Raw genomic sequence first — 12,563 nt, forward strand, 5'->3', positions numbered from 1 at the left:
GTGCCGAGAGCACGAGGGCTGCTAGCACGTTGTCACCTCTCACTATTACATGATCAGCTCCATAAGTAAAAGACCTGTCTTACCTGCACATTCTCAGCACAGAGCCCAGGCATTAAATAAATATTAGGGGAACTGGTTGTACTTTTCTACCAGCCCATAAATGGGCATCAGATACTCAACGTGTTAAAATTATTTGAAAATCAGAGTAACTAGTTTGCTGACTTCTAGTGTGCAGCCTTTACGCCAGCTGTTGTGGCTGTGTAGGAGTCTTTTCTTCCATCCCTATTCTAGGATGCATTCAACATAAGCGAAGTGTTATTACTCACGAAAAGTGCTAATATGTGGACGGATGCACCTAATGTTTTTGTCCCCTGGTTTCTTTGCACTAAAACCAATCCCAATAGCATTCTGTTTCAAGTGAAAGGTTTTTATTTTTTTTAAAACTAAGTAAATTGCTTTTTCTCCCAATTTACTCACAGCAGTACCTTACACTACAAAAACCAGCAACTGGTTTCCTCTTAATGTCTAAACATAACATCATTGTTAAAAATTAGAGACTTTGTCACAATTTGTATTTTTTAAAGGTAAGGTAAATAAAGTATCTTATTATACAGAATTACAAGGTCTCATTCTTGTACATTTCGCTATTCCCAAATATTCTGCAATCAGAACTAAGTACATGGGTTTTCAAAAGACACCGGGCCAGAGAATTCTTTCATCCTAGTCCCAATCTCGCCCCTGAAAGCGTGGGACAGGAAAGGCTGCGCCACGGGATATAAATGAGGGCTTATAAGGCCGTCGGAGGCCGCGGGGCTCGGGAGGCAGGCAGGACCCAGCGTTGCATTGCAGAGTCGAGACGACCTGGGCTGCCGTGACGCCCCAGTCGCCGGCCTTAGTTTCCCCCGCCCTGCCCGAGCGCGGCCGCGCCTCTCGCTCGAATCCGGGTACCGCCGGCGACTCGGGTCGGTCCCTTCCGGTTGGTTCCGGCGTCTGGCCTGACATGCCGGCGCTGCGGCTGCTGCTGCTGCTGCCGCTGGGGCTGCGGCTTGGGAAGCTCCGCGCTTCCGCAGGCCTGGCCTCCGCTGCCCGGGCCCACGCCGCCTGTTGCTGGACCCCGCCCCGGCCCAGCGCACTACCCTCGGGCCCCGGGCCCCGCCCTGGCCTCAACCTCTCCTCCAGCCCCTGTTTGCGGCCCGCCACCACCGCTGCCGCCAGCCCATACGCGCCGCCCGCATGCGCCGCGACCATGGAGCGCGCCGAAGCGGGTGAGACCTGGCTGTCCAGCGGGCCGGGGCGGGGGCGACAGGAGCCGCGGGGGCTTGGACCCGCTCTGCGCTCGACCTCTGGGAGGGCCTGACCCGCGCCGGCCCTGCTCCGAGTCTCCCTCCTTCCAGAAAGGACTCAGGGTAGCACCGAGGAGCCCGGTGCAACCGAGTGTACATCGGTGTTGCCTGTAGCGAAGCGTTTTAATGCACGCATTGTGGGTCCGACAGGAGGCGGGGGTATGAGCCCATCCCCGAGTTTCACTTTTCTTTTTCCCTTTCTCATCCTGTGACCCTTTGCACAAACTTAATGCCAATACACATTGCTTTCGACGGTGTCGATGTGGGTAAATGTAAACAAAACCTAGTAAAATCTCGATTGTATCTTATATCACAAATATTAAGCACCTGAACCACCATACTGTCTCATTTAGGATTTTCTGCCAGGTTTGGACATGACCAATTTTAAAACTGGCGCCAAGTCTATACTAGCGCCCGGGATGAAATTCCAGTTTGGGTCAGCGTTTGTTGTGAATTGAACTTTGTGAGTGGAGCATGTTAGGGGTTGGACTTTCAGTAAAAGGGACCGCAAACCAATTAGAGAAAAGGTGCTCCTCTGCAAGATTTTCATAGGATACACTCATACAAGAGTATAAAAAGCATAAAAACGTTAACGTGTGCTATATAAATAGCAGTTAACTCATGTAAATATGTTTACAATTGTTAAGTGAATGGAGTGATGACAGTGAGTTTTTGCAATTAGGAAACGCATGGGAATGGAAATTGTTAAGGAGAAAAGAGCCATACTCCAGTTCCTTAAGTGCCGTGGCCTTGCAATTCAGGATCCTGTTAGCATATCTGTATATTTTCCATACTCATATAAAGTTTAAGATGTTTGTGGAGGTTACTTCCTCCTTTCATCCATTTTCGGACATTATTAACTTATTTTGTCCATTTCTCCCCAATAATTTGGATTGTACTTTTGTTCCCTTTTTATGAGGAGGAAAGGAAAGCCTGGAGGTCAGGTAACTTGTTGATTTCTACGCAGCAGTCAACATTTACTAACGTGTAAGATGTTAATACTATTTTTAGTAGCTAAGCCAGGACTAGAAGGGATGCCTTTGGCCCTTTCTAGTTGTTCTTAGGAATAAACTTATTTATTTGTTTTTTTATTTAGAGACAGGGTCTTGCTCTGTTGCTCAGGTTGAAGTGCACTGGCGCGATCATGGCTCACTGCAGCCTGGATCTGCTGGAATCATGCCAACTTCCTGTTTCAGCCTCCCCAAGTAGCGGGGACTGCAAGGTCCGTGCCAACATGCCTGACTAATTTTTGTATTTTTTTTTTTTTTTTTTTGGTAGAGACGGGATCTTGCCATGTCACCCAGGCTTGAACTCCTGGGCGCAAGCAGTCCTCTCAGAGTGCTGGGATTACAGGTGTGAGGCAACTTGCTCAGCTGGGATAAATTTACTATTTACCTAGTTGAGTGATGAGAGACTTACTTAGCAGAATTGAGTAGTCATTTATTATCCAGGTAGGAAACTTGCATTTTGTGTGACAGTGGGCGACTGTCCATACCCTTTTTACACTCTCTTTTTTTTTTGAGACAGAGCCTTGCTCTGTCGCTCAGGCTGGAGTGCAGTGGCACAATCTCGGCTCACTGCAACCTGCGCCTCCCGGGTTCAAGCAATTCCTCTGCCTCAGCCTCCTGAGTAGCTGGGACTATAGGTGTGTGCCACCACGCCTGGCTAATTTTTTTGTATTTTTAGTAGAGATGGGGTTTCACCGCGTTAGCCATGGTGGTCTGTATCTCCTGACCTCATGATCTGCCTGCCTTGGCCTCCCGAAGTGCTGGGATTACAGGCGTGAGCCACCTTGCCCGGCCCTGTTGGCCTATTTTTGATGAAGTCATTTGCTTCACCTATATTTTAATATTAGCATATATTTAAAGGTATGGTTTTATAATGTACTTAAAATGTATGTATTGTTTTTCTTAGAAAGGTAATATTCAATTTTGAAACGTTTGAATAGCAGACATGAGAAACATATGAATGTATTCAGCATAGTTGTCAGCATTTACAAGCAGTTTATACTGTTTAGCCTTGGCCACATAGGTGGAAGAAACTTACCTTGAGTCTCAAATGAGACTTTGGACTTTTGAGTTAATGCTGGAATGAGTTGACCTTGGCGGACTATTGGGAAGAGATGATTATATTTTGCAGTGAGATTTAGGTGGCCAGGGGCAGAATGATAATAGTTTTTATGTTTGTCTCCTCCAAATCCCATGTTGAGATGTAATCCGCAATGTTGGAGGTGGGGCTTGGTGGGAGGTGTTTGGGTCATGGGGGCAGATCTCTCATGAATGCCTTGGTGCTCTCTCTGTGGTAATGAGTTCATGTGAGATCTGGTTGCTTAAAAGAGGCTAGCATCTCTGCCTCTCTGTTTTGCTCTTTTTCTTGACATGTGACACGTTGGCTTCCCTTTGCCTTGCACCACGATCTTAAGCTTCTGGAGGCCCCCACTAAAGCAGATGCTGGCACTGTGCTTTGTGTGCAGCCTGCAGAACTAGGATCCAAATAAACCTCTTTTGTTTAGAAATTACCCAGCCTCAGGTATTCCTTTATAGCAATGCGAATGGACTAATACAACAGGGGTGTGGGTGTGTGAACAATAGTAGAGATTAATCAAATTGCAATAAAATTTTATGTTTTCTGGCATGTATGTTAACTATGGCCTATCATCATAGCTATGTTGTAAGCCATATTCTTAATGGAATATGTTTTACAGATATTATATCTCAAAATAGAGTATTACAAGGCAATGAATTAAAGGACTTCTTTAATATCTCGAGTGGTAAATTAATCTTTAGTAAATATCTAGAGTAAAAATTATATTAGTATTCCAGGATCTGTTCAATCTTATTAGTTCAGACAGCATTTGTGTCTGTCAATAAAGGCATGGATTATAATGGCACTGGGGAGACTACCATCTGATAAATGTAGCAATTAACTTTATCAATTTAAACATACACCTTCTTTCTCTTACCTCCACCCAAGGTATAAGATTGTTCTACCCATAGCAAGAAAACAAAACGAAAAAAAGACTAAATAGGAAATATGGCTTTAAAGTTAGTACATGACCATGGGAGAGGAGTTAGGGAAACTGTAAGATCATTTGCTTCTTAATAATTGAATTTTCAGAAAAGCATTACTTAGAACCATGTATTTTAAACTAAATTTCCAGTGTTAAATGTCAAGATGGAGAGAAACAACTTGAAAGTCTTTATTGAAGAAAAAATTATAGGCCAGAACTTGTACAAATAAGAGCATATAAGCGATATTGCTAAAAATAAGAATGAGAATGACTGACAAAACCTTGTTGGTTGTTTTAAAAGGTATGTGAAAAAATATGTAGTTTTACAGTTAAAATATAGCTATAAAAGATCTTGAGGATTACTGATTGACTCAGTTTTCATCTAATCATACGTTGAATACTGTGTTTTAAAAAATGATTAAAGCTTTATAAGTGTGTACAAAAATATATAATGTGGTATAAATGTTTATAACTATGATATATTTGAACACAAGTGGTACTTTCTTAACAGCTGTTAATTTATATTGAATTCAGTTAGCTGAGTTATTTTCATTTAGGATATAAGTTTAAAAAATAACAAGTTAAATAATCCTTTTTTTCTGTTTGTGAAATGTTAAAGGAGAAATTAATTCCAATGAGTGTGAAAATGAATCAAGAAAAAAGAAAATGTCGGAGGAATTTGAAGCCAATATTATGGATTCTCTGGTAGACATGCCATTTGCTACTGTAGATATTCAGGATGACTGTAGAAGTAAGTACTTTATTAAGTAAACATGTATTTAAAAGCAATGAGTAGTAAATTTAGTTGTATATATGTTATATATTTTTTTCTTTGTAAGTTATTTCACTTTTAGTACTTATGTTTTTGAGTTTTAATTTTGATTTCATTTCATTTATTTATTCTAGTTTTTTGAGACACGGTCTCACTCTGTCATCCAGGCTGGAGTGCAATGGTGTGATCACAGTTCACTGCAGTCTTGACCTCCTAGTCTCAAGCAATCTTCCCACCTCAAACTTCCTGGTGGGAGGTAGCTGGGACCACAGCCATGTGTGCCACCATGACTGGCTACTTTTTTTTTTTTTTGTAGAGATAGGGTCTTGCCATGTTGCCCAGACTGGTCTCAAAGTCCTGGGCTCAAGCCATCCTCCTGCCTTGGCCTCCAAAAGTGCTGGAATTACAGATGTGAATGATTGTGTCTGGCCAAGTTTTGTTTTGTTTTTATTTAATAGTTTTTAAATAGATATTATTATAATCTTATATATTATATTATATATATTACCCTATATATAATATTATAATATAGATAATATATCTATTGGTATAATAATATATTATTATATTCATGTATAATAATAATCTGTGATAAAATAATCACAGATAATATTGATATGTCTCACAAAATGTTGAGCCAGCTCATTCTTTAGTTTATAAGCTACTTCTGAAAATAATGGGCTAGATAATGCCCTTGATTATTGTGGAGCCACTGTTGATTTCCGCAGTACCCATTTATCTAACACATGTTTACTAGCTGTTTGGTATCCTCTAAGCACTTTGCTAGGCATTGGGAGGGTCCATCAGTGAACGAGATGGGAATTATCACTGCCCCAACGGAGCTCAACAGGCTAATATTGAGAATAGGTCAACTTTTAATTAAATATTCATGTATTGGATTGATTCAGTCCTTGAGAGTTTCATTCACAAACTTTAGAGCAACAGTGCTTACTTGATTGAAATACTGCTGGAATTACATAAATATCCAAATATATGTTTTGGCCAGATGCGGTGGCTCATGCCTATATTTTTAACACTTTGGGAGGCTGAGATGGGAGGATCACTTGAGGCCAGGAGTTTGAGACCAGCTTGGTCAACATAGCGAGACCCCCATCTTTATTTTAGTAAAATAAATAAATTTAAAAAAAATCTGTTTTATGTCATTGTAAAAACAATACTGTCCATGATGTTTGGGTTTACCTCCACTGAAAATGTTAAAGATTTGACTATTGTCCAGGTTACTTGTGGGGAGGAAAATAAGGAAAAGCATCAATATATTCAAATATTTATTGACTACATACTCTGTGCCATTCAGCTGTTTGCAGTCTTACATAAAGCCTTGCCGTGGTTTGATATGCTTTCTTCATGACTAGGGGTCTGTGGCATAAGAAATCATCTGCTTTAGTCTCTTCATTTTGAGAAAAGAAAACTGACTTAGAGCAGTTAAGTAAATTAAATTCACACAGTGGGAAAGAACTAGTTACAGAATCTGGTTTCTGATTTATTAGTCATTTCTTTGATGGACATTTGTAGCCAGGCATTGTGTTGGACATTGGGAATGTTAAAACACATGACAGTCTTGAACGTCCAAAAGCTCCCAGCTTCTTTGGGGAGCCAGTCTGTTGACAGATATCATCTTGTAAGATGAATGCCGTACAGGCTGCTCTGGAAGTGCGTGGCGTGAGGATGTGTGCAGGGAGGCGTCTAACCTGGGTGTGCGAGGAGAGGGTGTTAAGGAAGCCTTCCTAGGTGTTTGTCGAGAGTAGAGGCTTGGAGGATGCGTATGAACTATCCAGGGCTCTTGAAATTATCTGACCATCAGAATTTTCTACAGAGCAATGTAAAAGCACAGATTCTTCTTTTTCACCCTTTGCCTCCTACCAGGGAATCTTTTTGTTTAAAAATTTTTTTAAACATCTCAGGTGATTCTGATGCTTAGCCAGTCTCAGAAACCACACTACTCTTTATCACACTGTCTTCTGGAGGCAGTGAACCTGACTTGTATTTTGGGGAGGGGTGATACTTAAAACATATTAAGTCTCTGGTATTTTATTAAGCAATCTTTCCCATTCCATAATCCAAGGGGAAAAGGAATTGGGAAGAGGTGTTTCCTATCTTTTCCTTTGCAACTGCCCTGTAGAGAAGAACCATGTTTGTGAGTTTGACAGCTGTTGGGGAAATCTTCACTGAAGAATTTACATACCTGTTAAGTGGAAGATACTCTTAGAAAAAAGTGAGAATAGTGGCCAGGCACAGTGGCTTATGCCTGTAATCCCAGCACTTTGGGAGACCGAGGCAGGCGGATCACAAGGTTAGGAGATTGAGACCATCCTGGCTAACATGGTGAAACCTCGTCTCTACTAAAAATACAAAAAATTAGCCGGGTGTGGTGGCGGGCATCTGTAGTCCTAGCTACTTGGGAGACTGAGGCAGGAGAATGGCATGAACGCAGGAGGCGGAGCTTGCAGTGAGCTGAGATCGAGCCACTGGGCTCCAGTCTGGGCGACAGAGCGAGACTCCATCTCAAAAAAAAAAAAAAAAAAAAGTGAGAATAGCAAGGATTTAATGTTTTCCTCTTAATTTCCTACTTGTTGAGCAAATAAAATGAATATATTTTAAAAATTCAATCACTTCTTTCTGATTTCACTACTTTCTCTAATTTGGATGTAAATAAAGAAGACTTATCATGAATAACCATGCCCTGTGTGCCCACCATGGACCTTACTCACCTGCACTTCTCCCTCTGAGCCTTGTTCCAGTCTCTGAATCACTCCCATTGGAGTGCATAAGTTAGATTGGAACAAGAGATGAGTCTGTTCATTCTTCCAGCTATAGGCACTTCTGATTTATACATATCTTACATATATCTAGTGTATATGAACACATAGCTTCTACTAGCGACAGAAAGCAAGATACTTCCAGAATCCCAGAGAGCAAATAGTATTTCTGTAGCCACCATATTCTTGTGTCTCTACTGGTAAGAAGATTAATAGCCATTGGGACGAGAAAGAAGGAAGGGGCTGAATGTGTTTGTGGCATGCATTTCATTCCTGCTCTGAAAGCAACAGCTGTTTCTTCAGAGGATGTGCATTGGAAGGATGGCCAGTTCTTCATTATGAACAGGGTCTTTTCTCTCTAGGATATGGTGTATTTTTTTACCAAAGAAATGATGTTATCTATGTATATTAGGGGCTTAGGCCAGTCCACAAAAGTCTACTTTTAACTAATATATATGCTTTTTGATAATTCAGGCTTTATGAGTTAAAAGTCTTTGTGGATTAGTCTAGACTCCAAACCACCATGTATTATATTACTTTTGTGGGAAGATGGATTTAAAATTCCAGGCTCCAGCTTATACATGGGCAGTGTGGTACAAAGGGAAAAACAGAAAACTTGTGTTTTAAATTTTGGTTACTTCATTGTCTACTTGGACCTTTGACACTTAAAGTGTGGATAAAAATTCCCTCCTGTTTATCTCATAGTGTTGCTTTATGGCTAAAAAGAGATAATGTATGCAAGAAAGAAGTTAAAAATGTAAAATAATGAATAAATGTTATTTATAAAACCTTTGAAACATACCACTTAGTTATCTGGGGACAACTTACTCTCTCATTTTTATGATAGCATTTACTAAAACACTAAGGAACAAATAGTAAAATTCTTTGCAAACCAGAAACTACTAACTAGTTTTTCTGAAGTGAGATTTTTATAGAAATGTACAAAAACTGAGAGTTTTATTGCCAACCCTTAAACCATAAGAAAGATATAATAATAGTGTTTGTGCCCGAAGCACAATATAATTAGTTTGTGGCTTGAATGGACTGAATTTGGCTTTCTTGTACATTTGGTAATCAGTCTACTCATTTCCTCCACGGTAGATGGCAACCTCAAAATTCTCAGGCTGCTGGTTGTTGCCTGTGGTTCCTTCAGTTTTCTTTGGCGTGTGGAAATTGCGAGTTAACTGCCAAGAAATTCTTGCTAATAGACACCCTGGCAGAGCAATGAGGAAAGTAGCGCTAACAAAAACATCATGGGAAGGGGAATCCTTGGGAGTAGGAAAACTCCCCCTGAAATGGTTAGTGTCTCGATTGTCAGCTGCATTGCCTTCAGTGTGAGTGTGGTATCTTGATTAGGCAGCATGTGGTCTGGTTGGGTGAGATGGGTCTTTACGTGTTTCGGTTAGTTTTGTTTTTAAGAACAGACTTTTATTAGGGTTATAGTTTAGAATATTATAACAAAAATTAGAAGATAACATGCATTAGAACTAAATATGAGAATGTAAAAGTATATTAGAAGTAAAATATCCAAAGTGTTTGTACAATGGAAATCTTTTAGAAATGATGGGGAGGCTGGGTGCCATGGCTCACATCTGTAATCCCAGCACTTTGGAAGGCTGAGTTGGTGGATCTCTTGAGGGCAGGAGTTTGAAGCCATCCTGGCCAACATGGTGAAACCCCGTCTCTACTAAAAATACAAAAATTAGCCAGGCATGGTGGCACATACCTGTAATCCCAGCTATCAGGGAGGCCGAGGCAGGAGAATTGCTTGAATCCGGGAGGCAGAGGCTGCAGTGAGCCGAGATTGTGCCACTGCATTCCAGCCTGGGCAACACAGCCAGATTCTGTCTCAAGAAACAAAACAAAAAAGGAAATGATGAGGAGACAGTACAACCTCCATAGGGTGGACACGTTTTAGTAGAAAATCCAGCTTAGTGCGTGGTTGACTTGGATGGGGTCTTTGCCGTTTACACGGGAAATGTTGTGGGTCAGTTGATTATAAACCCAGTAAACCATCCAGAAAAACATTTGGGTTGCTGCTGTTCTGCATCTGAAAGTAGAATGGAGAGTCATTCTGCTGTTGGGAATAGCTTAGTGTGCTTCCCACAGTGTGACTTTGTGGAGAGTTTTAGTTTAATTGATTCTAGTCTCTTAAGGGAATCACAGTTCTTAACTATCAAGCCACATTTATTGAATTTATTTAGGGATGGGATCTCATTATGTTGCCTAGGCTAGTCTCAAACTCCTCGGCTCCAGTGATCCCCCCACCTCAAGTCTCTTGAGTAGCTGGGATAATAGGTATGCACCACTATGCCTGGTCTCAAGCCACATTTAAATCAAGTCTTTTGATTTTCTTTTTTTTTTGTGTGTCGTGTCTTCCCTAAATGTGGAATTCAGTTCTCCTTATATTAAAATGCTTATAATTCTTATTTTATGCCACACAGAATTCTACTCTGTAATTGGAGATTTTGAAGATATGGGAAATCGTAATTTTGCTACTTATTAATCCTAACAAGTTATTATATTTAAAAAATACTTAGATTTTAAACATCTTAAAATATAAATTGAAACTTACCTTCACCTAAAATTTTTTTTGTAGAAAAATGCTATATCAAATAAAGATTGAATCTTTGTACCTGATATAATAGGTGGTTACCCTCAGGGTGGTTACCCTGAGTCAATTAAAAAAAATAAAAGATAAATTGTTTTCTGTGTCCTCTATAATTAATTGGGGAAGCATATACTACATATTCCAAATGTTATTATGAGAGAGCTTAAGGCAAATATCTGCCCCAAACAACATACATTGTTGATATCTTTTCTTTTGTTAAAAAATAAGAAAATGAATAAAAATTGGAACAAGCCCAATCACTAAATTAATTCAACACATATTTATTGAGTGTGTTATGTACTAGGTACTGTTTGTTATTGGTGCTGAACTGAGGATGTAGTTAGTTCAGCTAGTGTGTACTTTTTCCAGGCTCAAGTTCATTCATTATCGATGACATTGGCATAATAATGGTAGCTGTCTCACAGGATTATTGGAAAGATTCAATTCCTCAATACATGTTAAGTCCTTAAAATGTAACTAGTCTCAGTACATTTTCATTAATTTAGTTTCACCAGATTTTTTCTTGCATATGTTTGCTAAATTAAATATTTATTAAAAATTTCCCTTTAAGAGCAATATTTTATCATAATAATATCGAGCACCTCTAGCACATTGCTAAATGCTTATATTTTCTTACATAATCCTCATAGAAACTTTTTTTGTTTTTTTGAGACATAGTCCTTCTCTGTCACCCAGGCTGGAGTGTAGTGGTACGATCGTTCTCAGCTCATTGCAACCTCTGCCTCCTGGGTTCAAGGGGTTCTCCTGCCTCAGCCTCCCGAATAGCTGGGATTACAGACGCCCGCCACCACACCCAGCTAATTTTTTTGTATTTTTAGCAGAGACAGGGTTTCATCATGTTAGTTAGGCTGGTCTCAAACTCCTGGACTCAAGTGATCCACCTGCCTCATCCTCTCAAAGTGCTGGAATTACAAGTGTGAGCCACTGCACCCAGCACATAAAACTTAAAGAGGGAGAAGGTAATATTATTTTTTTTTAGAAAGTTTTAGTAATTTGCCAAAGATAATTGAGATACTAAAGGGGAATAATTCTATGAAATATACGGGTGGGCGTGGTGGCTCATGCCTGTAATCCCAGCACTTTGGGAGGCTGAGGCGGGTGGATCACCTGAGGTCAGGAGTTTGAGACCAGCCTGGCCAACATGGTGAAATCCCATCTGTACCAAAAATACAAAAAATTAGCTGGGTATGGTGACGTGTCCCTGTAATCCTAGCTACTTGGAAGGCTGAGGCAGGAGAATCGCTTGAACCCGGGAGGTGGAGGTTGCAGTGAGCTGAGATTGTGCCATTGCACTCCAGCCTGGGCAACAAGAGTGAAACTCAGTCTCAAAAAAAATATTCTATGAAATATAGAAGATAGTATTCTAAGTCATATAGCTAAGGAATTTTAGGACTGGTTACTTCGAAGATTTTAGCTGCCTAAATAACAAGAAAAAATAAAATATCAAAACAAATCTAATTAATTCTCAACTGTTTAGCTAAGAGTAAGTGTGAAAACAATGAACCCACAATAACAGATGGATGACTTAATTTTCCTCATCATTCATTTCTTTGTAGTTTTTGAGGGAATAAATAGAACTTGAGAAAAAATTAGATAATTTACATAAAATGACATGTGGTGCTTCAGTTAAAAAAACAAATACACATATCAGAGAGTTACAGGCTTTGTCAGCAAGACCAGATTCATTACAACACATTAAAATGGCTACTGAAATCATTATGAAAATTAACAAGTGGAATAAATTAAATTTATAAGATGGGTTTATGAGCTGTACTCCAACTGATGACTTTTTTGCTAACCAATGAAGTTACTCTAAATAATCCAGTTGAAAGGTCCTGGGCGTGTGGCCAAATTTTTCTACATTTTGTTCTATGGCCATTGATTTTTGAAATTCTAATTGGTAAACTAGATGATTACATAAATATTTTGTTCCTTATATTTTCATATGAAACTAAAAGTAAAGAATAATATCCAGTTGTATTTTAGAACCTACATTATGATTTCAAAGTGGTAAATAAAATGGAGTTTA

The 12,563-nt window shown here is 39.7% G+C and overlaps 1 protein-coding gene across 1 annotated transcript in view; it reads left to right on the plus strand.

Annotated features, from left to right (window-relative positions):
* The first annotated feature begins 1,174 nt into the window (after positions 1-1,174).
* The window catches only part of AKAP7 (A-kinase anchoring protein 7), a 147,313-nt gene continuing 135,924 nt past the window's right edge, over positions 1,175-12,563 (plus strand). Inside the window, exons 1-2 of the mRNA XM_025384225.1 lie at positions 1,175-1,265; positions 4,973-5,104. Of these exons, the coding sequence (XP_025240010.1) occupies positions 1,247-1,265; positions 4,973-5,104 (151 nt within the window). The 5' untranslated portion in view covers positions 1,175-1,246. The remainder of the gene's footprint in view (positions 1,266-4,972; positions 5,105-12,563) is intronic.

Source organism: Theropithecus gelada, chromosome 4 (assembly GCF_003255815.1).
Source record: "Theropithecus gelada isolate Dixy chromosome 4, Tgel_1.0, whole genome shotgun sequence".
NCBI lineage: Eukaryota > Metazoa > Chordata > Mammalia > Primates > Cercopithecidae > Theropithecus > Theropithecus gelada.